Raw genomic sequence first — 27,557 nt, 5'->3', positions numbered from 1 at the left:
CACAAAACAAATAATTGTTCATGGTGAGTCAGCTAGATGTCTTTTTAGTTTGAATCATTCTCTTCTATGACTAGCCTGAAGGGAGATGTTGGCCACTGACATTAATTTGTATCTGTCTTCTCAGCCCTTGTCCATTTTTCTTCTGCAGCCAGAATAGCTTTTCTTAATAGGCACCAAAACCATCTATCTGCCTTTGCAGGAGGTGCCATAATATTCTCAGCCACTAAACAGTTAAGTATTCAAATATTAAAGGAAAAAAAAACTCATGGGTGCTTCCTTAATATCCAGCCTGTGGTACTGTTTTGACTTCTTGGGGGTATCAAATTCTACTTGCCTGCTTTATTTTTTTTAAATCTTCTTCAGAGCTATGCAGTGCTGAGTAGCATCTGTATTCATGCTGTTATTTGCCCTATTTATGCTTTGTCATCTTTTATGTTTGAAGCACCGACTGTCAGTGCCTGTCCCCATTTGTACCTGATTATCTTTAAGGTCTTTCTTCATGTGAATGAGTGAATGCAACAGTGTTTTCAATGCCAGCCCCTAAACTCCTTCTTTTTGAAAGTACAGTATAATAAATACATAACTTAGGAAGGTAGCTCAAGAGGGTTATGATAAATAAGTCAAAATCACAGACTTTGAGTTTAAAATAAATACAAATTTAATCTAGTCCATCTAAAAGATGAAAATATTTTGTCTTTGAAAATTCTAAAGGCTCTGGCAAAAGTATTTTTACTCTTTGGAATAATAAATCAATACAGTAGGCTACAAAATTAAAACTCAAAACTCTGTGACACTTATGTATGCAAATAATGAACTAAAATCAAAATTCAAAAGACAATACCTTTTAACATAGTGTTCAAGAACATTAAGTATTTTTGGATCTTTATAAAGGAGGTGAAAGCCTTTTACAGCAAATACTGTAACTCACTACCAAAAGAAATAGAAGACACCAGAAAATGGAAAGATACTTATTGTTTATGACTTGGAAGATTCAGCATTATCAAAATGACCTTCCTACCCAAAGCATTTTACAGTTTCAGTGAAATGTCCATTAAAATTTCAGTGACATTCTTCAAAAACTTAAAAAACTACTCATGTTTATATTAAATAATAAAATACCCAAAATTGTCAAAGCAATTCAAAGAAAAATAAAAATAAGGAGTATTACATTTTCTAATTTTGAATTGTACTACAAAGCTATATTAATCAAAACTACATGGAACTAAAATATAGACTTGCAGACTAATGGAACAGAAATGAGAATCTTGAATTAAACCCTCAGACTTAGCGAGTTAATTTATAATAAAGGATCTAGGAACATTAAGTGTAACAAAGAAAGTCCCTTCAACAACTGTTGTTAGGAAAATGGAATAACCATATGTTAAAAAAACGTAATTAGACCTGTGTTTCCAATCCAATAAGATTGAATAATTTTATACAATAAAGAATCCAATAAGATTGAATAAAAAAACTCTCTAGGAAATGGACTGTAGAGGCTCTTTTATTGGGTTCACCACAAAGAGGCAAAGAAAAAAACAATACATCAAATTTGAAGATCTGAACCGGAGTGATGGTGTAGTGTTAGGGCATTTGTCTTGCACATGGCTGACCCAGGACAGACCGTGGTTCAATCCCCTGGAATCTCATATGGTCCCCCGAGCCAGGAGTGATTTCTGAGTGCATATCCAGGAGTAAACCTTGAGCATCACTAGGTGTGGCCCAAAAATTAAAAAACTTTTTTAAAGATATTTTGCACAGCAAAAGAATCTCAAGCTAAAATAAAAAGATACTTTTCTGAATGAAAGAAAATATTTGCACACAGAATATGAGATACATGGATAATATCCAAGATTTATAAAGCATTCACCAATCTCAGCAACAAAAATTGAACAACCCCATCCAAAAGTGGGGAAAGAAGATGAATATATACTTCCCCAAAGAATACAAATGGAAGACTGTAGGCATATTCTTTGCCACTTATGATTAGGAGATTCAAGTCAAAACAACTCTCATGTCAGTGAAAATAATTAATATCAAAAGTATGGAAACAGCCAGTGTTGGTGGTGGGGTTGTGGTTAAAAAAAAAAAAAGATGCCCTCATTCCCTATTGATGGAAATGTCATCTCATTAACATCTCTGAAAAGAATTGAAAAGCAATATGGAGATTTTTAAAAAGAAGAATAGAACTCCCATGCAATGCAATAATAGTTTTTCTTCACATGTACCACCAAAACACAAAAATATTCAGAAATTTATATGCACACCTATGTTCTTTGCAGTGCTTAGCACAATACTTAGGATATAGAAACACTTAAATTTCCAACTATGTATTGATGGATCGAGAAGTTGTGGTATATCTACTGAATAGAATATCAGGCAGCTATTTAAAAAACACAAAACAAGGCAATTTATTGCTACATGGATGGAACTAGAGGGTATCACGCTGAGTGAAGTGAGTCAGAGGAAAGGGATAGATATAGAATGATTTATTTTATGTGTGGGATTTAAAGATAAAGTTAGAGAGTAAGGGAGCAGCAAGTGACCAAAAGCAACAGCACTGCAGAGCTTTTACTTAATTGAAGGAAGCCTTTTTGACCTTGGGTGAAGGGAAGTGAGTACTTGAATAATGTATGTGTGATATTTCAATAAAATGTGCATGAAGCCATCATTAACTATTATAAATCACAGTAACAATAAATATTGTGTTTTGTTGGCACAACTGGTTAGACACTTGCAAAAAAGCGAACTCGGACCCCTAGCTAACACCATGTATGAAGGTAAAATCCAAATGGATTAAAGACCTTAATATCAGACCTGAAACCATAAGGTATATAGAACAACACGTAGGTAAAACACTCCAGGACATTGAGACTAAAGGTATCTTCAAGGAGGAAACTGCATTCTCCAAACAAGTGGAAGCAGAGATTAACAGATGGGAATATATTAAGCTGAGAAGTTTCTTCACTTCAAAGGAAATAGTGCCCAGGATACAAGAGCCACCCACTGAGTGGGAGAAACTATTTACCCAATACTCATCAAATAAGGGGCTAATCTCCAAAATATACAAGGCTCTGACAGAACTTTACAAGAAAAAAAATCTAATCCCATCAAAAAATGGGGAGAAGAAATGGACAGATACTTTGACAAAGAAGAAATACAAACGACAAACAGGCACATGAAAAAAAATGCTCCACATCACTAATCATCAGGGAGATGTAAATCAAAACTATGAGGTACCACAGAGATTGGCGCACATCACAAAGAATGGCAATAAGCAGTGTTGGCAGGGATGTGGAGAGAAAGGAACTCTTATCCACTGCTGGTGAGAATGCCATCTAGTCCAGCCTTTATGGAAAGTGATATGGCGATTCCTTCAAAAATTGGAAATTGAACTCCCATAAGATCCAGCTATACCACTCCTAGGGATATACCCTAGGAACATAAAAATACAATACAAAAATCCCTTCCTCACACCGATATTCATTGCAGCACTATTTACAATAGCCAGACTCTGGAAACAACCAAGATGCCCTTCACAGATGAGTGGCTAAAGAAACTGTGGTACATATACACAATGGAATACTATGCAACCATCAGGAGATATGAAGTCATGAAATTTTCCTATATATGGATGTACATGGAATCTATCATGCTGAGTGAAATAAGTCAGAGGGAGAGAGAAAAACACAGAATAGTCTCACTCATCTATGGATTTTAAGAAAAATAAAAAAAACATTTTTGCGGTAATCTCAGAGACAAAAAAGAGGAGGGCTGAAAGGTCCAACTCACTACATGAAGCTTACCACAAAGAGTGTGAGTGTTGTTAGAGAAATAACTACATTGTGAACTATCCTAACAATGTGAATGAATGAGAGAAGTAGAAGCCTGTCTAGAGCACAGGCGGGGTGGGCTGGGGAGGAGGGAGATCTGGGACATTGGTGGTGGGAATCTTGCACTGGTGAAGGGGGGGTGTTCTTTGCATGACTGAAACCCAACTACAATAATACTTGTAATCAAGCTGTTTAAATAAAGATATATACATATATATATATAACATTTTTTTCTTTTATTTCTTTCTTTTTTGGGCCACACCAGTGATGTTCAGGGGTTACTTCTGGCTATGCACTCAGAAATTGCTCCTACTTGGGGGACCATATGAGGGATTGAACCGCAGTCCATGCTATGTCAGTTGCGGGCAAGGCAAATGCCCTACCACTATGCCACTGCTCTGGCACCCCCAAATTTTTTCTTTTATAGTTTCATTTTCTGTTGAAAAAGAAATAAAGACTTCTTGTTTTTTTTATTTGCAAGCTATTTTTCCATTTAAAGTGGATGTATATAAGAGAAATATTAATTTTCTGTAAATTTTGAAATGAACTTGTCACTTAAAGAAAGACCCATTACTTCAACCTCTAACCAGTTAAGACTTTGCATGACTTATTAGTTTATGGAACTTGAAATTTAAAGCTTCAGTTCTTATTTTACTTTTTTTATATTTTGTTTTTTTTTTAAAAACATCTTTATTTTTAAAAAATAGCTATATTTAGATTATATTATTATAAATAACATATATTATAAAATATATGTTATATATTAATTTATGTTATATTAGGTTTAGTTAATGATGTTCTGGTGATCTCCTGATTTGAACTTTTGACCTTAGTCCTTAGATCAGAGAGAAAAGAAAATGAGCTGGGCCCGGAGAGATAGCACAGCGGTGCTTGCCTTGCAAGCAGCCGATCCAGGACCAAAGGTGATTGGTTCGAATCCCGGTGTCCCATATGGTCCCCCGTGCCTGCCAGGAGCTATTTCTGAGCAGACAGCCAGGAGTAACCCCTGAGCACCGCAGCGTGTGACCCAAAACAAACAAACAAACAAACAAAAAAGAAAGAAAATGAGCTACCAATTGAGTTTTTCCAAAGCTTTAAAAATAGGTTGCACATTTTCTCAAACTTCTCAAATTTCTCAAAATTCACAAAGCTTACAATTTGAAAATAAAATGAACATTGGACCCCAAATACCATCTTTTAGGAGGCAGGGGATGTGGAAAGCTGGTGAAAACCATTGTTCTAAATTCTTAAGCAGACATTCCTGAATCAATAATACTCTTTTCTTTTAAATAATATCTTTATTTAAGCACCATGATTACAAATATGATTGTAGTTGGGTTTCAGTCATAAAAGGAAGACCCCCTTCACCAGTGCAACCTTCCCACCACCAATGCTCCCGATCCCCAAAATCTCCCTCTTCCTGCCTGTATTTGAGACAGGCATTCTACTTCTCTCACTCATTAATATTGTCATGCTAGTTGTTAGTGTAGTTATTTCGCTAACTGCATTCACCACTCACGGATATCTCTCATGGAGAGAGATATAGCTTCCAGTATCGCATTGTCAAACTGGTGTTTGAGAGATCTGGCACTGTCTTTCCAGTTTGATATCAGTTTCTGAGTGTATTCCAGGAGAGAAAGGAAGATGCAATAGCCCAATCAGCACTGACAAGAAGAAAAATTAGCAGAAATTACTTTGACACTTGGAACTTGACAACCTGAGAATCAGAACTTGGAATTTGCTAGTTAAGTATCCCTGGGGTACCTTTTTCTGAAAACTGCCATCCAAGTTGATTGCTCTCCAATTGTTGGAAGGGATGGTATTGCAGCCTTCTTGATGAATTTGGGAAGTTCTTCAAATATTGTCAACAATAGTTAATTAGACAGTTGTCATGTGATCACTCCTTATTAATTATGCACAGAACAGATCCGTCTGAGCCTAAGCATCTTGGCCATATAAACAGACTAGCAAAAATAAGGTGCGGAAATAATTGAGGCTGAAGTTCAAGTCAGACTTTTAAAGCACAAGAAAACCAAAAACAGCACTAAGAGCATGAAAAAACACAGCAACCAGTGTCTGAACGTCAACGAAGTTCAAAACAAGTACCATCAGGCTTTTGGGAGGAAGAGATGTAGCATATTGGTTGCAATGTTGAGGACAAAAGTGAAGCAATACATAGAGAAGGGAACAAGGATTTCCAGGGGCTGCAATATGCTCCTTGAATTACCTACATTACCTAATCAGCTCTTTTTATTGTGCAGAAAAGGGCTTTCCTGTGCCAGATAGAGTCTTGTCTTTTCCAGGTTTCACTTATTTTTCAACCTGGAAAAATATTACCAAAGAGCTTGCTAATGCACTGAAAATTCTCCCAGTAATCTCTCTGCATATTCAAAATAAATTTTTCATCAAGCTAAACTTGTTCTCAACTTCCACGATCCTTTGGCTCTCTTTGATGTGAATCTTTAAAAATGCATCACACTTAATCTTTCACAGATCCTGACATCATTACTAGGGTTTAGCCTTTTTGTTGGTTCAGACCTTACTTACTGTGGAGTTGGGTGATTGGAGGTCTTGGAAGAGATTGAGGAATATTTGGAATAAAAAGACTAGAGGAAATGAGTTGGAAGATTAGAGACCAGCAAATTATCTGAGAGTGAATGAGGTATTGGGTGTCCAGGATTTTAGAGGCAGTGCAATTAGTGAGGAGAATAAGATCCAGGACAGAGAACTAGAAAAAAATTCAGCCTTGAAATCGTAACTCAGCAGTGGAGGACATTACCAGGTTCTATGAACAAAGTATATGTCAAATCCTGGGTTTGATCTCTGGCACTACAAATGACAGAAAAAGGCATGCTAGGACATATATGACTGTGTTCCTGGGAACTCTAAATTTCCAGCTTTGGCCTTCACTATCTCTATAATATGACTAATATCATTATGCCCCAGAATGCTCAGTTTTCATCAGAAGCTAGTTAAGAGAAACGAAGAAATAAACAAGGGAAATATTTTTCTATTTTGGGGTGAGGTAGGTAAAGAGGTGAGGTGGATGAAAGTATCTCTCTTAGTGGTACTCAGGGGTCAGTGTGATATTGGGGATCGAGTCCTGTCTGCCCGCCATTTTATTGTTTGAGCTATCTCCCTGGAACAAAATCTGTTCTTCTTAGGACAAGCTTCTAGAAGCTTCCACATGATTCTTTAGCTTACAATCGTTGAGCCAAACATGGTACATGGTAGCGTGGCCACACTAAATTGCAAGAGAGATTGGAATGCTCTTCCTTTCGAGTAACCTTGTGCCCTGCTAAACATATCATTACTGGGGAAGAAAGAAGTGTCTGTTTCTGACTAATCTTCCATCTTGATGCCTGAGAAAGATTGAGGATTTCAGTCTGATAATATGATCTTCAGATGAGCTGACATTTTGGAGATTGGTTTTCTACTCTCATCCCAGGCTTTCTGATTCATGACTATTAAAGGAAAAACAGCCTTCCTTGAGAGAAATCCAGTTTAGTGAGTGATTTTCTTGGGATATGGAAAGTAGCAGGAAATTAGGATATGGAGTTTTTCCTGATAATTATATTTCTGCCACACACACATATACATCCTTTTGATCTTTTCCCTTTCACCAGCATTTGTTCTATTACATTAATCACACCCCTATAAGGCCCACTTCGCTTCCTTGGTCCTCCATTTCCCTACATGGCACTCCTAGGAAATCTATAGCTCTGTCTAAACTTGGCTACTCCTAATTCATTTTGCCCTCCCCAGCTGGCTGCATCTTCTTTGTTCTGGCCACATCATTTCTCTGAAAATTTTTCATCAGCTTACCCCTTGAATGTATAACTCCCAGGCCAGAAAGATAGTTCAGAGGTTAATGCACTTGCTTTGCAAACCGTTGCTGTCTCTGGTTTAATCCCCAACACCCACATGGCCTCTTGAGCTATTGGGATCTACCACCCAAAACTACCAGGAGTAGCCCCCGAGCACTGCCAGATGTGCCCCCAAAATACGTATTTAAAAGTCAAGGTACTAACCTTTAATCTCACATACCTTTCCCAATATTGTTCTTACACTACTCTTTCGGGACTCTTTGTCCCAGCATAACTAACAGAAATTAATTTGATATTTTTCAGTTGTCAGTAATCCTTCCCACTTCTCCAGTAAACTTCTCCAGTATGGATCCCACTACACCCTTTTAGAGTTGGTTTTTGTTGTTGTTGTTGTTTTTTGGGGGGCACACCCGGTGATGCTCAGGGGTTACTCCTGGCTATGCACTCAGAAATCACCCCTGGCTTGGGGGACCATATGGGACTCTGGGGAATTGAACTGAAGTCCGTCCTAGGCCGGTTTACACCCTGCACCACCGCTCTGGCCCCTAGAGTTGGTTTTTATTGGAGGTGGAAGGAGTTTGAGCCACACCTAAGGAGCTATTTCTAACTTTTTGCTTTAGTGATTCCTGGTTATGCCTAGGGACATATGCAGTTCTGGAGATTGAGCTGTTGGCTACATGTAAAACAAGTGCTTTCACCCTATATTATCTCTCAGGAGGCCTGAATTTGCTTATTTTTAAGTGCTTTTTGCACATGTCTCTGCATGCATGTCTCTTTTGTCATCCCACTTGACCTCTAAAGCAACCTTTGTGCAAGCATGGCCACCTTTCACCATGAATCCAATTCACCTTGAGGCCTTGGTAATATCCTACTCTGCTCTGTTTTGGTCATTTTGTGGGTCCTTCCTGTTAGTTTTCTACAGCCCCCTGTATGGTTTGCATAGAGATGTCCAGACTATATCTTGGCAAGACCTTTTTTAGTCTAGCGCCATGGGAAATGCATCAAAACAGTTGGATTTGCTTTGTGCAGAATGAGAGCTCAGAATTTGGGAAGAGAAGTTCAGAAGGAAGTGAAGAGTCTAGCTAAAGTGGGAGACACTTAAAAAGCCTCCTTCCCAGATTATCACCAGTACTACTTCATACATCTTTCTTGTGTGACTATAGAAGGATGCAAAGAGAAAGCTGAGCATCCTCTTGGGTCTCTGATGTGACCTCTGTGACCCTGGTTGACTATTTTTATAAACATAAGACATCAGAAGACAGGAGTTTAGATAAGGCTGTGTGCGACTGCTTTCTCTATAAGTTTATTTTCCCCTAAAGAGAAAGGGTATCTTTTTTCTACTATGGTATGCTAAATTATATAATACAATATCATATACTATTATATAATAATTATATATTTTATATCATATATGTATATGTGTATATGTATATAACACATTATATAATACAATATGTGCCCATTTTTTGAAGTTTTATCAGGGCCAGAGAGATCATACAGGAAGTAAAGTGTTTGCCTTGCATGCATTCAATCCTGGTTCCATCCCAGGCATTGCATATGATCTCCTGTGGATTCCTAGGATTGATTCCTGAGCACAGAACCAGGAGTAACCCCTGATCATCACCAGGTTTGGCCTTAAAATAAAATAAAAAAATTAGTTGTTGGTAATGATAAGATGGATAATAATAATAATAATAATAATAATAATAATAATAATAATAATAATAATACAGTGATAGAGAGGCCAGAAAGTTAGTAAAGTACTAGAGCATTTGCCTTGTATGTGGCTGACCCAGGTTCAATTTCTGGTAACTCATATGACCCTCTATGCACCTGCCAGATGTGGCCCAAACCCAAATAAACACACAAAAAAAAATAGTGTCATTGTTTTCTAGCACTTAGCTCTGAACCTTAAAGCCTTTCCTTACTCCAATAGATAGTGGCAGACAGAACTGAATTGTAAAAGCTACAGCGAATGTCATACAGTTATAGATATGTTTCCACTCTCCTACCTCTAAACAGTCACAGGTAGATGGAAGTGAAGTTGTTGAACATAGAGGAATTCCACAGGAGGAATTGATTTTGTCTTGTTGGAATGGTCAAGTCTATGGGTTCAATACTGAGTAGTACTTTCTGGAGCCTGAAGGAGAGGGAATTGCTGTTTCATCAGAATAGAGTCTCAGCTTGGGATAATGATAAAGTTCCAAAGTAGATGGTGGTGGCTGTTGCTTTGTCGTCTGAATATGCTTAATTTCACTGAACCATGTACTTTATTTCATTCATTCATTCATTCATTCATTCATTTGTCAAGGCATTGTTCAAGGGTTACACCTGGTTCTGCACTCACTAATTACTCCTGATGGTGTTCAGGAGACCATATAGGATGCCAGGGATAAAACTCTTGTTGGCTGTATGCAAAGAAAGCACCCTACTTATTGTGCGATATCTCTCTGGCCCCTAAATCACATATTTTAGAGAAACAAATCAGTGGACAATGTCTCCTCCTGGAAACGTGCAGTTTGTGGATGAATGGTATAGCCATTAGATTCATCAATAATTATTTTATCCCTTGTTCCTTGCTGCAATAAAATGTGCATAGAGGACTATGCAAATTCATTATAATAATGATTTCAAGCATATCCAAAGACAGAATTTTCTTGGATATGGTCCAAGATGGATGCTCCACTGAATTCTGATTGTTAATGGATCCCTGCAGTAGGGCAGTTCCAATGCACAAGTTTTGGTGTGCACTTGGATTTTTAAAAGCTAATTCTTGGGGGCAGAGAATAATACAGGAGAGTGCTTTCTATTGTTTTTGTTTTTTATTTGTTTATTTGTTTTGGGGTCAAGCCCGGTGGCACTCAGGGTTTACTCCTGGCTCTGGGCTCAGAAACAGCTTCTGGCAGGCATGGGGACCATATGGAATGCCAGGATTTGAACCACTGTCCATCCTGGATTGCCAGCATGCAAGGCAAACGCCCTACCACTGTGCTATCTCTCTGGAGCCATGGATTTACAGTACTTTCTATGCCAACCTTAATTCCATCCCTAGCATCACATATGGTCCCCTGAGCAATGCTAGGCACTCCTGCCTTTGGAATTCCTGCCTAGGAATGCTAGCATTTCTGCCTTTGAATACAGAGAAAGAAATATTCATTGAGCACTTTAATATGACCCCAATTTTTTTAAAAGTGATCTCAATCCAACTAGCTTTTTTTTATTGAACCTAAATGCTCTCTCTTTCTCTCTTTATTTTTTTTTCTTTCTCTAGTGGTTTTTAATTGCCAACAGGTCTTACAAAGTCAGTGCTGCCAGCTCCTTCTTCTTCAGCGGTGTGTTTGTAGGTGTCATCACTTTTGGTCAACTCTCAGATCGCTTTGGAAGGAAAAAAGTCTATCTCACAGGTAATGTGTTCGTGATCTGCCTGAGAGAACTTATTTCTTCCCCAAGGTATTCGGGAAAGTAATAAGGGAATTGTTGTGCAGAGACATGGCTGAATTTAATTTTTCTGGCAACTGGCCGGACTGCAGCCAGAGTTCATTCTTGTCTGCTGATGGCTGGATACAATTATTATCACCTTTTCATAGGATGATGATGCCCCTAAAAAAACAACAACTTCAATTTCTAATTTAGAACTGGGTCTAAGGAGGATAAAGATCTAGGCAGTCTGCTAGATCCGTTTCCTTACACTTTTCCTGTTAAGGGCCAGAGAGATATCACAATTGGTAAGGCATTTGTCTTGCATGCACCTGACCCAACCCAGGACAGACCAGGTTCGATTCCTGGCATCTCATATGGTCCCCTGAGCCTGCCAGGGGGGGATTGCTGAGTGCAGAGCCAGGAGTAATACCTGAGTGTGGCCAACTGTGCTCTCCCCCACCAAAAAAACAAACCAAAACATTTTGCCTGTTGATTCATTTCAGAGGCCCTTCACAGAACTTAAAATAGTTATCTTCACAAGCAGAGCATGAGATAAGGATTTTCCTTTTGTAGCATTATTGTGAGTAACTGAAATTATTCCTGATTGATGGAATCCAACTTGTCTTCAACGAAGAACAGACATCTGTTTTTCATTATAAGTTTAAAGAGAAACTAAAAAAAGAAAGAAAGAAAAAAGAAAAGCTCCCCCAAAACACACAGATTTCTTTACAAAGTAATATTATCACAATATTTTGTAATCTGGCAGTAATATGACTCCTCATAGCTCTATTCTTTTCGGTATATTTGTGTGTAATATTATTGCTTTTATCCAATGCTGTTCTCCCTCTGGGTTACTGAGCCCTGTTTCTCTTTTTTTTTTCCTTCTAGGTTTTGCTCTTGACATCATATTTGCTATTGCAAATGGATTTTCCCCCACATATGAATTCTTTGCAGTCACACGCTTCCTGGTAGGCTGGATGAATGGAGGGATGTCTCTGGTGGCCTTTGTCCTGCTAAACGAATGTTTGGGCACCGCCTACTGGGCACTTGCAGGTACTTCATAATTCAGGCCAATAAAGGAGATGGGAGTGATGACCTAGCTAGCTACCCAGACCCTCCAGACAACCCAGAAGCCATCAATTGAACCCAAGTCCACAAATACATTTGCTTGGACTGGAGGTTCTTTGCCCACACACATTATAATTATTTTATGATTTTATTCTGACAGTGAACAATTCACTCATATTTCTTTGTGGCCAGACTCATAACCTATAAGTTTCTGTACCACCTAGATTGCCTTTGAATTATTGTGAAAGTCACTTTTCTTTTCATTTTTTTTTAATTTTTATTGTGGCCCAAGTGAATTACAAATCTTTCACAGTAATATTTAAGGTACATAGTGACCATGAATCGGGGGCATTCCCACCACCAGTGATGTCCTCCCTCTACCCCTGTTCCCAGCATGCATTCCATATCTTCCTCCTTAAAGGAGGACGTAAAAGAGGAAGAGTAACCCCCCAGAATACTAGTGGAACTGGTCCCCCACTTGGACAGCTTGCTTCTAATTAGGTATAGACTCTGTTGTTGTTGACTTTGGGTTTGATGTTCAGGTCTAATCATTTTTTTATTTCCACTAAACGTTCATGAGAATGTCTGGCCCTGGTACCATTCATTTTTCCCCCTCAATTTATGAGGCTGAGCAAGATGGTTCTAGCAATGTGGTTTTGTTGGAGATACAGAAAAAGAAAAAGGAAAAAAAGAAAGGAAAAAAGAAAAAACTAGGAGAAGTTCTTCTAGGTGTTATAAATATCAATTTAGAAGAGGGAAGGGGAAAGGAAGAAAAAGATAAGAGAGTCACTTTTCTTGCATTACTGCCTTTTTACCTCACTACGGGTACGTACCACTGATGCCTTATGCTAGGATGTGACTTAATTGATACAAATTGTAATGCTGGTATAACCGTGTTAAATCACAAAGGGAAGCCAAAAAGAGAAATACCAAAAATCCCTTCCTCAGAGACTTCTATTTTCACTAACTGCTTACCCATAGGCCATTTAGTGTTTACTGGTCTATTCAACTCAAAAGATGACACTGTTAGAGATTTTTGTTTGTTTGTTTTGGGCCACATCTCTGGTTAAGACTTACTCTTGACTTTACACATATGGATCACTCCTGGTAAACTCTGGGAACATATGGGATGCCCAGGATTGAACCCAGATCCACTACATGCAAGGCTAACACTCTTCATGCTGTACTACCACTTGAACCCCTTTTATAACATTTCTTTACTGGTATTTAATTTCCTAATTAAAGGCTATGCTCTATATCATTTTCACCACCCCCATTATTCTCTCAAGTGCTCTATTGAATAGAATTAATTAATGTTGGTTATTTATTTATTTAGTTATTTTGGTTTTGGAACCATACCTAGCAGTGCTCAAGACTTGATTTTGATGGGCTCAGAGAACCATATAAGGTACCGAGAATTGAACCTGCAAATGGCCCTATTCATATTTTTGCCCCAGAATTGATGTTTTTAAGAGGTTATTTTTGAAGCTAGAGAGATAGCTCACTGAACTGAAAGACATATTTTGCATGCAGGAGGCCTGTTAATCCTTAACTCGTTTGGACCATACCCCCTAAACAATGGCAGGCATAATTCCTCTGAGTAGAGCTAAGAGTAGTAGCATTGCCTGATATGACTGAAAAGTAAAATAATAAAAATAAAAATATTATGGGATATTATGTATGATAAAATTGTGTCTAAGAGTGCTTTATGAGTCCTAAGTTTGCAGTTGTAACTTATTTACTGAAAACATCCATTTTTAACCAATTTGTAGTGTAGTGATTAATAAGAAAAGCATAATTTACTCAGAACTATTAGGAGCTAATAAAGTAAAATACTAAAATAATTTTAAAATATCATCCTAATGTATTTACTTTTTCTTTAGTTTAGTATAAGAAAATTTGATCTTCATTATTAAAAATTCAGGACCTACATAAAAGTGAAATTGAGCACATATATAATTTTTACCTATCTAAAAATAAATATGGCGGGGCCGGGAGGTGGCGCTAAAGGTAAGGTGCCTGCCTTGCCTGCGCTAGCCTTGGACGGACCGCGGTTCGATCCCCCGGTGTCCCATATGGTCCCCCAAGCCAGGAGCAACTTCTGAGCACATAGCCAGGAATAATCCCTGAGCGTTACCGGGTGTGGCCCAAAAACAAACAAACAAAAAAATAAATAAATAAATAAATATGGCTAGTATATCTTTACAGTGTTTTTTCTTTGAATATTTATTTTTTATTTATTAAATAGGTGGTCTATGTATATAATATGTCTTTTGCAGGCACTTGGGATAAAACAGTGAAAAAGATAATGTTGCACCGGTGAAGGGGGGGTGTTCTTTAGATGACTGAAACCCAACTACAATCATATTTGTAATCAAGGTGTTTAAATGAAGATAGTACTAAAAAATAAAAGAGGATGGGAGGCCCTTGTTCCTAGAAAACTTTTATCTTCATCTGGAAACGTATGACAAATATTAAGTTATTTTATAAAATTATAAGTATAATGAAGAAAGTGGAATAGGGTCATGGACAGATGGTAACCATCAGGAATAGTTATATTAGATCGTTAGAGAAAACCTCAATGTAGGTATTTGTTTGAAGACAGTGGTATATGATATGATATTCTGACAGAACGTTCTAGATGAAATGACAAGAACTATGGTCTAAGGCAAGAAGAATGAACTTTTCTGAGGACCTGAAGGGTTGAGATTGAGAAAAAAGGACAGTTAAAGAGACAAGTTGATATGGACTTGATAGGCCAAAATCAGGAATTTGGTTATTTGCTCCAAGTGCAGTGGGAAAGCAAGAGTCTAATGACACAGAGGAATGATGGCTACTGTTCATGTAAATATTGCTTTGGGAGACAGTTAGGGCAGATCCTAGAGGAATAAAAGCATACAAAGTGGGGTCCTTCTACAAACTTTTGTGCTTGGTTCTTAGGATCTGCTGTCAGTTAGAAAAGGGGGGGATGTACTTGAAATGAATTTGTGTGGCAACAAGACGTGTGCTTGTTGAACTATGAGGAGGAGAGAAAGAACATGGTCTTGAAAATGTAGATCATTGGTGCCATTTGTAAAAATGAAGTCATGAAACTTTAGAATAACTTATATTATTGAGAGATATTAAGAAACAATAAGGAAGTTACAAAGGGCCAAAGGTAACAGAATTTGAAAATTGGCCTTAAAGAATTGAGCTTACCAAGCAAAGGTAGTGTGACGGGACCTTGGGGGAAAGACACTAATACACTGTTGGTGGGTACATAGAGCTGGAATGCTGAATGCTTGAAATTCCTATCATGAGCAAGGTTGTAAGTCATAGTGCTTCATAAGAATTGGGTAGTGGTTATGAAGTCACCATGTTCCAGACTATACGTAGCTCTACACCAATAAGAAATTTTGTTAATGTGAACTGAGCAGACTTGAAATCAATTGAGAAGAAGAAATTAACCTGAAAATATGTACAAATACTTGAATGCCCATAATTACTTATAATGCCACCTATCCCGGGATTATCTCAGGATTGCAAAATACAAAAGTGGTGATGTAATATATTAGGATTTTAGTAGCTTTACACAATTGAACTTGGACCTTATCATATCTCCATTGATACGATTTTTGGCACCCATGTACAGCTCTATGCTGGATGCTAAATACAAATGTCTGTTGGCTTCTTGAATAAAAATTATTTTATTTTCTCTTAAATCTCCATCACCTTCTGTAACTTTTGTCTATAGTAATGTCATCACAGCATTTAAAGTCTTAAAATTTTGAATAATTTCTTTTTGCCCATCCTGTTCAATTGACACAGTCTTCCTGGTTTTAAATGACAGAGACTAACCTCTGTGAATTTATCCATAAAGTGATATCATTGAGTGAGCAAAACTGAATCATAGACTAGCCAAGTCTCAGAGGTGCCAAGAATCAGGTCAGTTGCTTCTCTTCTTTGCCCTGTCATAAATGAGGCTCAAGTACCTTCAGGTTTTATACCAAGTTTAGTACTCAAGTTTCTGAGTAAAAACTATGATGGTTTTGCTTGGGGTCACCTAACAACTATGATTAGTAGTCCCTGCTTGAATGTCAGGAATGAAGGAAGGGTAAGCCGATCCTCCAAAGAAGCAGAAGGAGTGTGCTTGGAATTGGAAAATAGGGCTAAGTACACAATATTTTATCATAGATCATCACCTTAATAAGCTTCCAGATGGCCTTTTTGCATGACAAGTTAGCAACTATATGGAACTAGGCACACACACTATGACAGTACAAGAAAGCTAAACCTGTGTATAGAATGCATTGAGGGTATTATTATTTCTATTTCACTAATGAATAAACTGAAGCTTAGAGATATTTCATGGCTTTTCTAGGACCACTCAGTAGTATGTGCCAACTGAGGATCTGGGCTTGATCCCTCTGAAACAATTCCTGTCCCTGACTGTCTTCTGTTGTCATTGGATACTAGGATCTTGGGACTGTTCTGAACAATGACATAAAGCTTTATTCTTCAAAGCCAGGTGCAATTTCATGCAATTTAATGGACCCATAATAACTATTGACTACTCTAAATGTCTGGGGAAATCACACTGTCCCAGTACCCATATCAACCACATGTTCTAATTTGTGTTATAAACACAGCACACAACCACATCAGCTGTTGTTAGTTCTTTCTCACTGTAAGTGAAACAGTGAACCAGTCATAATTGTTGTTAGAGATTGAAACATTTGTCTTGCATGATTGTTATAAAAGCCAGAGAGATAGTTCAGTGGGTAAGAGACTTACCTTGCCCAAAGTTGGCCTGGGTTTGATCCCCCGGTACTACATATGGTCCACTGAAGCTCTGCAGGCATGATTCCCAGGACCAGGACCAGGGGTAAGCCCTGAGCATACCCAAGTGTGACCCAATCCCCAACCAATCAATAGACAAATAAGACTGCTGTAAGAAACTGGCAGGCTAAGGTCTTTCAGGCACTGCTTAGGAGTCCCCAATGCCCATTAGTGATTTTGGTCAACTGAGTCAGCTAGAGTTTACGCAGGTCACCCTAGAGAAGTTAGGGGCCTCCAGGCTATGTCAAGAGTGTTTGCAGGAATGGGGTACTCCAGGGCCATACTTGGTGATATTTGAGGGAGATGTGTGATGCTGAGGATTGAGCCCTAACTGTGATACTATCTCCTAGGGACTATGGGAAATGTTTAAAATATAATTACAAAAGCCCTGTTTCTTTCTTTCTTTCTTTCTTTCTTTCTTTCTTTCTTTCTTTCTTTCTTTCTTTCTTTCTTTCTTTCTTTCTTTCTTTCTTTCTTTCTTTCTTTCTTTCTTTCTTTCTTTCTTTCTTTCTTTCTTTCTTTCTTTCTTTCTTTCTTTCTTTCTTTCTTTCTTTCTTTCTTTCTTTCTTTCTTTCTTCTTTCCTTTCTTTCTTTCTTCTTTCTTTCATAAAATCTTTATTTAAGTACCATGATTACAAGCATGATTGTAGTTGGGTTTCAGTCATAAACAGAACACCCCCCTTCACCAGTGCAACATTTCCACCACCAATGCCTTCCTCTTTCCTTCCCAACCCCTGCCTATATTCAAGACAGGCATTCTGCTTTTCTCACTCATCAAGATCGTCATGATAATTGTTAGTGTAGTTATTTCCTTCTGATACACATAGAGGTCTGTCTTTCCATAGTAAGGTGCTAGCAGAGAGCATGTGTGGGAAATCTGTGCTCATACAGACTGGGTTAGACTAACTTACCCCTTCAACTCTATCTTTGTACTAGACTTACCCCAACCTACGTGCTTTTAGGTCAACATATGGATACGTTTCAAAAAGAATAGCTCATGGGGCCGGAGCAATGAAACAGCAGTGGGGTGTTTGTCTTATACACAGCTGACCCAGGATGGACCACAGTTTGATCCCCAGTGTCCCATATGGTCCCCCAATTCAGGAGCAATTTCTGAGTGCATTGTCGGGAATAACCCTTGATCATCACTGGGGATGGCCCAAAATCAAAATAAATAAATAAATAAAAATAAAAAATAAAAGGAGCACCTCTTACTACTTATCCAGGGGTCCTCAAACTTTTTAAACAGGGGGCCAGTTCACTGTCCTTCAGACTGTTGGAGGGCCAGATTATAGTAAAAACAAAAATTATGAACAAATTTCTATGCACACTGCATATATCTTATTTAGAAGTGAAGAAACAAAATGGGAATAAATACAATATGTGGCCCATGGGCCGTAGTTTGAAGACCCCTGAATACTGATAAACACTATTTTAGAATGTGTCCAAAAAATAGAAAAACCCAAGTATATTAAAAAGCCAGTGGATGTAGTACCTCTCTTAGCATTTATTTCAGAAAACAAAATTCATAACAATCCATGGGATTGATATTTTTTCTATCAGTATGATAAAAAAATCCATGCTTCATAGAACATAGCTTACATGAGCGAGAAAGACGAGAAACAAATAAATATAAAATGTCATATATCCAATGGTGATAAATTAATAGTGAATGGGGGAGAATCGGGGAGCAGCTGAGTTAATGGATGAATTAATATCAGAAATTTGGGGCTACAAAGCTAGTACAAGGGTAAGGTGCTTGTCTTGCATGTGCTTATGTTGGTTAAAATTTCCAGTATATTTGGTCTCCCCCCCCCCCCCCAGTACCATCAGGAGTCACTCCCGAGGACAGAGCACAAAATAGCTCCTGAGTACAGTACTCCTTACTCCCACCCCAAAACTCCAAGATCAGAATTTAGGATGGCTTCAGTGATAAAGATAAACTCCTGGTATTGAGGTAGTTTTATCAACTCAGAACCTGATTACTTGGTGGTGGGAATGTTGCACTGGTAAAGGGAAGTGTTCTTTTGTTCTTTTTATGACTGAAACCCAACTACAAGCATGTTTGCAATCACAATGTTTAAATAAAAATATTATTAAAAAGTAAATAAATAGGGGTCAGAGAGATAGCATGGAGGTAGGGCATTTGCCTTGCATGTAGAAGGACCGTGGTTAGAATCTCGGCATCCCATTTGGTCCCCTGAGCCTGCCAGGAGTGACTTCTGAGTGTAGAGCCAGAAGGAACCCCTGAGCGCTGCTGGATGTGACCCAAAAACCTAAATAAATAAATAAATAAATAAAGAATGAATGAGTGAATGAATGAAAAATAATCTGATCACTATATTATACAGAATATGCACAGGTCACTCAGAATAAGTTGATGCAGACAGCATTTGAAGAATTCCTTTAAGTTCTTGGGTTTGTTTGGGTTTCTTTTCATCTTTTTCCCTTCCTTTTCCACCAGTTTTCTATCCCCCCTTTTCAGTTTTTCTCATCAGATGTTTTATTAATGTGTCCTTTTCTGTTGAAGGACTGAATTTCCCATTTTACAAGGGCAGAAGCGGCTCAGTCTCTTTTGCTAAACTGGGGCAGATGATGACATTCCCTGGTAACTGGTCTCTTTTCCTGATTTAGGTTCCATCGGTGGTCTCTTCTTTGCAGTTGGCATCGCCCAGTATGCTTTGTTAGGGTACTTGATCCGCTCCTGGAGGACCCTCGCCCTTCTGGTTAACCTGGAGGGAACTGTAGTCTTTCTCTTATCATTGTAAGTATTCTTGTCTCCTTTGAGTTTGTTGTCGTTTTAGAGGCAGACAGAATGACCTCAGAGGATGTCTACAGATCAGGAAGGGCAGTTGTTCTCTTTCAGGAATTTGAATGGACTTTGTTGAAAAAATAAATCCCACAAGTGTTACCAAAGCTTGTCAGACTGGGAAGAGAGAGGATACCTAAGCCCTTAAAAATGCAGGTGTCGGGGCCGGAGAGATAGCATGGAGGTAAGGCATTTGCCTTTCATGCAGGAGGTCATCGGTTCGAATCCCGGCGTCCCATATGGTCCCCTGTGCCTGCCAGGAGCAATTTCTGAGCCTGGAGCCAGGAATAACCCCTGAGCACTGCCGGGTGTGACCCAAAAATCACAAAAAAAAAAAAAAAAAAAAAAAAAAAAAAAAAAAATGCAGGTGTCAAGGCTGGAGAGATAGCACAGCAGTAGAGACTTTGCCTTGCATGCGGCTGACCTGGGAGGGACCTGGTTTGATTCCCGGCATCCCATATGGTCTACCAGCCTGCCAGGAGTGATTTCTGAGTGCAGAGCCAGGAGTAATCCCTGAGCACTGCTGGTGTGGCCCAAAACCAATCAATCAATAAATAAATAAAGTTAAAAAAAAAAAAAAGAATGCAGGTGTCCCTTGTTTAAAGTAACCTCTCACTGGACTTGCAGTTTAGTCTTCAAATTGTCAGTGTATTCCAAATTGTTAATAAAGGGATCAATATTCTTTCTCACTGAATGCTTCAAGCCTAATGATGCTCAATCTGGAGATTATGCATTAGATTATAACAGATGTCATCTGTACATCAATCTCTCTTTATTGAATATGTAGTGCCAACTATTAATACTGAAGATGGGTATCATTTTATGAACCCTAAAAGTGGCTTCTGGAAGATTCTCATACTTCAGAAAAAAATTTAGAGTACATGAGCTGAAAGCAGAAAAATGATTTCCTTATCAGGCTTCTATTAAGAGTCGCAATGCTTTCAATTCTATAAAATGAGCCATCGACTTTAACCTTCTTTATTGGGATATTCTATGTGCTTAACAAAGGTTTTCTCCTGAAGTGTCACTTATTTGAAAGGTTTTAATCACTAAAATATTTCAGTTAAGTACAATTTTCAGCCACAGAAAATTCTTCTGTGTCATACAGTACAAGATACCAATAGCAGAATTTTTATTTAGAGCCTTTATCTATTGGCTCCGTGAGATTTAATGGGATGAAAGTGAAATCTATTTTTATACCCACTTTTAATGTAAGAGAATTAAAGGTGTAAAAAATAGTAGAAATACTTTGTCTAGATTTAAAAGGGGGAAATTAATGCATTTAACTGATTCAGAGTGAAATAGTCTTGTTAGCATAGCAAACTAACATTTTATTAACTTGTAAATTATAAACTTGGGAAATAAACTGGTACCGAGTGTATTTCTGAAATTAATAGCCATTTCTATAAATATTGGTAGGAAATGGATCTTCTTTTTAAATGTGTAATACATCTTATGCTGCCAGCTCTCATCTCACTTTCAATAGTAAAACATTGATGAATGAGCTGCTCTGTTTTTGTTGTGCTGAATTTGTAATCTTTGTTATTGCTTAGTGCCAGGTGAGGCATTTACTAGCTGAGAAATAAATTTGGGTTCTGAAAAACAAAGAGAAAAGAACACAGAAATGAAAAATATATATTTAGACCATTAGTTTTAGGATATATGGTGTCCCACAGTTTGCCACCCAATTTATCTTTCCTAAATTTCTCACATCCTCTTTCTCAGAACCTATGTGTCAGGCACATGAAACTGCTTGTTGGTCCCAGTTTACATCTTATGCTTTTCTACTTTCATGCCTCCTGCTCTCAGCTGCACCTGTTCTTTCGATGCCTCCTCCTTTTCATTTTTGTTCAAAACATTGTGTTCAGGGAACATTAGTTTATAATATTAAACTTTTAAGTGTATAGCATTATGATTCAGTAACTATATACACTATATTATGAAAAACAGCAGAAGACTAGTTGCTTTGAGAAGGTTAGGGTTCTTAGTTGTATGCAAACTGACCTCATTTGGATTCTCAGCACCACATGGGCCCCCAAGAATAGAACAAAAAGTAGCCCTTGAGCACAGCTTAAGTGGTCCCAACTCATTCCACAAAAGACTGAGAGACTAGTTTTCATTCACTTCCATCCAGTTGGTTCCCTTGATCAATTTTACAATCTATTCTCTAATCATTTGTTTTTGTTTCAGTGTGTACGTTTGTTTGTTTTATTGCTTTATATGAATGGAACCATAGAGTCATTTGCTATCTGACTCTTAGCATAATATCCTGAAAGTTATCCCATGTCACTGCATATGGTAATATATCATTAAAAAAAAATAGCTGAGTATTAGGGGCTGGAGAGCTAGCACAGTGGTAGAGTGTTTGCCTTGCATGTGGCCAACCCAGGAGATGGTGGTTTAATTTCTGGCATCCCATATGGTCCCCTGAGCCTGCCAAGGGTGATTTCTGAGCACAGAACCAGGAGTAACCCCTGAGTGTCGCTGGGTGTGACCCCCCAAATATAGCTAAGTAGTATCCCATTTGTTTACATGCTGCATTCTTTTTATCCTTTCCTTCATGTGAAAATATACATTGCTTTCATTTCTTAGCTATTATCAATAAGACTGCTGTTAACAGAGGGGTGCATATGTTTTTATGAGTTAGTGTTTTGATAGTCTTCAGAGAAATACCCAGAAGAGCAATAGCTACCTCAGATGGTATTTCTATTCTTAAGTTTTTGAGGAATCTTCATACTTTTCCCGTAGTAGCTGCACCAATTTACATTCCACCAACAGTGAGCAAGGTTCCCTTTTCTCCACATCCTTGCTGACATTTATTGTTTCTTGTCTTTTTGATAGCAACAATTCTCACAGGTGTGAAGTTCTGTCTCATTCTGCTTTCTACTTTTCATTTCCTTAGTGAGAAGTAATAGTGCATAAGTTTTTGACTCGGTGCCTTCTTTGGATAAATGTCTTTTCAGATCTTCACTTTTTATTTTGTTGTTGTTGCACTGTCTGGGTTCTTTATTTAGATTTGGGGATATATTTTGGGTAACCCCTTATCTTAGGTCTTATTTGCACATATATTCTCCAGTTCAGGAAGTTGTCTTTTTATTTGGGAGGGGTTGTATTGCTTTCACTGTGCAAAAGCTTTTTAGATGGAGGAAGTCATTTTTGCTTTTTGTTTCTCTGGCCATTGGAATAGCATTTACAAATAGATATTAAAGGCCCCTATATGATGGATCCTTTCACCTATGTTTTCTTCTATGTATTTTATGATTTGGGATATTACATTCAGACTCTAATTCACTTAGAATTAATTTTGAAGTAATGGTTTAAGATGACAATGATCTAGTTTTATTCTTTAGTACATGGCTGTCCAGTTTTCCCTACACCCTTCATTAAAAAGAATTTTATGGGCTGAAGAGATAGAACAGTTGTAGGGCATTTGCCTTGCATACAACCAACCCCGGCATCCCATGTGGTTCCCCTGAGCCTTCCAGGAGCGATTTCTGAGCACAGAGCCAGGAGTAAGCCCTGAGTGCTGCCAGGTGTGGCCCAAACCCCTCCAAAAAAAAATGATGTCTTCATTGAATATTGTTGGCTTCTCTATGGATAGTTCTGTTCCAATGATTGATCATTTTTCTTATTTAATTGAGTTTTCCTGCTTGCTTTTCACAAGGGATCAGAAGAATGATGCAGTGGGGGGCCTCTGGGCCTTTCTTGATCTTCCTCCCACTTCATCATTTTCTTGGGTTTTTTTTTTGGGGGGGGCACACCTAGTGATGCTCAGGGGTTACTCCTGACTATGCACTCAAAAATCACTTCTGGCTTGGGGAACCATATGGGACGCCGGAGGATTGAACCACACAGTCCTTCCTAAGCTGGTGCCAGCAAGCCTTACTATTTGTGCCACCACTCCAGCCCCTCATTTTTTTTTCTTCTCTGAATTGTGCAACACTGGCCTCACATCTTAGTGGTCCTCTTCCTTCCACTTCACCCCGGAGTCCCATTTCTGTAAACTAGAAGCTCTCACAACAGCTGTCCCTGCATGTTAGCATTTTCCTAGCTCCAGAGCCCAGGCCTTCCACATAGTAGATCCTTACTATTAGGAAGCTCTTGAGAATTAGACATCAGTGACAAAAAAAATTCATTCATTCACTTGACCAGAAAAATTATTACTTGCCTTGAAATGTCCTCATATTTATGTTCAAATGTCCTCATAATCAATATTAACTGATTGAATTGTTTCATCTTAAAGATTAGTGTCATAGGGGCCAGAGAGATAGAGTGGGTAGAACATTTGCCTTGCATGCAGCCAACCTGGGTTTGATCCCCGACATCACATATGGTCCCCAAGCTCATGTGGAGTAATTCCTCAGTGCAGAGCCAGGACTAACTTCTGAGTACTACTAGATCTGGCCCAGAAAAAACCTTCCCCCCCAAAATCATTGATTGATTTTAAAAGCATTGCCTTTCAAAAAATTTTAACATGTGGCCTGGAGAGATAGTACAGTGGGTAGGGCATTTTCCTTGCATACAGCTGGCCCAAGTTCAGTATTTGTCATTCCATATGGTCCCCTGAGCACAGAACCAGGAGAAGCCCCTGAACAATACCAGGTGTGGCCCCAAAACCAAAAAAAATTTTTGACATGTTTGTTAAGCATGTTACTAGTAAACTGGCATTGTAATTTTATTTTTTACAATTAGTCACCATGAGTTACAAAATTAAAAGTTATTTATTGATTTATGGTTATTTAAAAGATATTTATGATTGAGTTTTAGATGTATAATATTCCAACATCAATCCCTTCACCAGTATTCACTAACCTACACCAATGGACCCCATTTTCCTCCTGCCTCACAGCCTGCCTCTGTGGCAAGCATTTTTCCCTTCCACCATTATCTTAATGTTTCCATCCCTAAAAGTATGCCTCTTCACCCTGTCCCAGTGACAAGCTTCCCATTTCTGTAGTTAATGCCTTTGCCAAGTAGATGTCAAGAAAAATAGTTTTACTAACTCAGGATCAAATTTACAAAGTTCAGATATTTTTTCCAATATCATCTAAATGCGTCCTCAGAGGTCTGAGAACCAATACATAGGATTTAAGTCTTTAAACTTTAGATATTTCCACCAGTGGTAATATTAATGCTTAATTTGTAATTAGAGGAGGAAATATATATATTTTTTGATCTGGAAGTTAGTCAGAAAAGTTGACTTTTGGGTCTAGAGCAATGATAGGAGTGGATAGGAGACTTTCCTTACATGTAGATGACTTGCTTTCAATCCCTGGTATCCATATGGTTCCAAGCATCACTGGGAGTGATTCCTGAGCACAGAGCCAGGAGTAACCCTTGAGCACCTCCGTGTGGCACAAAGAAAGAAGGAAAAAAAGGAAAAGAAAAAAATTGACTTTTAATTATTTTTTGGGGGGAGGCACATATCCGTTGACACTCAGGGATTACTCCTGGCTCTGCACTCAGAAATCACTCCTGGCTTAGGGGAACCATATGGGACGCTGGGGGATCGAACCGAGGTCCATCCTAGGTCAGTCGTGTGCAAGGCAAACACCCTACCACTGCGCCATGGTTCTGGCCTTTGACTTTTATTCTTTAAGATCTTAGGAAATCTGGATATTGCCACAAGACATATTAAAACAAAGCCTGATTTTAGTATTTTGAAGCAGCAAATGCTTAAATGTAGTTATAATAAATTATTTGGTTTTGTCTTCATTTTTTTTCTTCCTTTTTTTTTTTTTTTTTTTTGGCCAGACCCAGTTGTGCTCAGGTCTTACTCCTGGGTCTGTGCACAGGGGTGACCCCTATAGGTGCCTCCTCCCCAGTCTCTAGCTCTTTACCTGTGGTACTCTCTCCTCCCACCCCCTTATTTTTATTCCAGAAATAACTCTATCTTCTTAATAACATTAGTGTGTTAAGGGCAGTCTATTAAAAATTATGATAATAATTATGAGCTAATAAGGGATTTTCAAAAGATTTTTCTAAACTCAAAAAACCTTCTATTTACACATTTTTCTAATAGTGCTTAAATCTAATTTAGACCACTATCTTTATCTACTTGTTCTTATTAATGAAAAATTGTGTTATTAAGTGTTATAAACTGAGCTTACCCTTTATGAAAATGTTCTTAAAGGTAAATTCAAGAACTGAAGAGATATCATCTTACATAGAATACTGACTTTGCATGCAGTCAAGCTGGGTTCAATCCCTAGGACCCCCATATGATTCCCTAAGTAAGCCCTTCTAGACTAATCCCTAAGCACAGAGCTAGGAATAAGCCCTAGGTACTGTCATTTAAAATATTAAAATTAGGGGCCAAAGAGATAGCACAGCGATAGGGCATTTGCCTTTCAAGCGGCTGACCTAGGACTGGCGTTGGTTCAAATCCCGGTATCCCATATGGTCCCACGTGCCTGCTAGGAGTGATTTCTGAGCACAGAGCCAGGAGTACGCCCTGAGCACTGCCAGGTGTGATCCCCAAACCAATAAATAAATAAATATTAAAATTAAATTAAAATGAAACGTAAATAGATAGCATATACCTTCTTTCCTGCAACTTTGCAAATATATTCTTTTTTTTTTTTTTATGGTTTTTGGGTCACACCCGGCAGTGCTCAGGGGAAACTCCTGGCTCCAGGCTCAGAAATTGCTCCTGGCAGGCACGGGGGACCATATGGGAAGCCGGATTCGAACTGATGACCTTCTGCATGAAAGGCAAATGCCTTACCTCCATGCTATCTCTCCGGTCCTGGATATATATTATTGCTCTCCATTCATGAAGGCAAGCATCATTCAGCCCCCCATACGTTGAGTTACCTTCTCTTCCATGTAGCCCTTGGGAGGATCCATTTTGAAGCAAAACTGGAATCCATATCCTGTATGCGTGAATTGTCTTTTCTTGACCCCTATGCCTGCATGACTATACGGTCTTTAATGACATCTCTTTCAGATCCATTCCGGAATCACCCCGGTGGTTATACTCCCAGGGCCGCCTCCGTGAAGCTGATACAGCTCTATACCTCATAGCCAAGAGGAACCGTAAACACAAGTGCACGTTCACACTGACGCATCCAAGGCATCATAGCTTTAAGGAAACCGGAAATTTCCTGGACCTCTTCCGTCACCGGGTTCTCTTGTGGCACACCCTCACTCTGATGTTTGTCTGGTAATTATATCCAAGGACTTTTTAAGATTAATATTAATTAATTATTTTAATATTTAATGTTCTGCTCAGACTTCACAAAATGTCTGCATTGGCTATCCCTTCTTCAGGGTTGCAGAAATGTCTTATTATCTTGGACTGCAAAAAATGTTTGCATTATCTGTCCCTTCTTCAGAATGCCAGAAAGTGTCTTACTACCTTGGGTTTTTGTATATTTCTTTTTAATAAAAACAAGGCCCCTGTTTCAGCCAGGCACTGTGCTTGCTTGCCTCTGTTTTTGCAGCAATTTCTGCACAAGGAAGTGATGTTGCCTACCAGAGGTTTCCTGAACTTGTCTAAGTAAATATTAAAACATAACTTTTCCTATGAGGTAGTTATTGTAAATATTTGAGCCCCTCGCTCCCAATAATAACACTGTGGAAAGCAAGTGAGAATATCAGAAATAGATGTTTCTAAAGAAAAATAATTTTTTCAACACTTCCTATCTTGGACTTTGGCCTTGGTGGTAAGATAACATGTTCTAGCTGTCATCCTACCCCGTGCTGCATATTTTGTGTCATTCTTACTCATAAGGGTGGGTCAAATGTTACCTCAAGTACAAATGGGGTTCTGAGAATTTGAGT

The 27,557-nt window shown here is 38.4% G+C and overlaps 1 protein-coding gene across 1 annotated transcript in view; it reads left to right on the top strand.

The window, feature by feature from the left end:
- SLC22A15 (solute carrier family 22 member 15) overlaps positions 1-27,557 on the top strand; it is a 91,108-nt gene that overhangs the window by 38,205 nt on the left and 25,346 nt on the right. The window contains exons 3-6 of the mRNA XM_049765976.1: positions 10,929-11,061; positions 11,966-12,130; positions 19,598-19,727; positions 26,722-26,937. Of these exons, the coding sequence (XP_049621933.1) occupies positions 10,929-11,061; positions 11,966-12,130; positions 19,598-19,727; positions 26,722-26,937 (644 nt within the window). The remainder of the gene's footprint in view (positions 1-10,928; positions 11,062-11,965; positions 12,131-19,597; positions 19,728-26,721; positions 26,938-27,557) is intronic.

This window comes from Suncus etruscus, chromosome 19, assembly GCF_024139225.1.
Source record: "Suncus etruscus isolate mSunEtr1 chromosome 19, mSunEtr1.pri.cur, whole genome shotgun sequence".
NCBI lineage: Eukaryota > Metazoa > Chordata > Mammalia > Eulipotyphla > Soricidae > Suncus > Suncus etruscus.
Note: the sequence above shows the minus strand (reverse complement) of the source record. Positions and strands in the feature narration are given on the sequence as shown.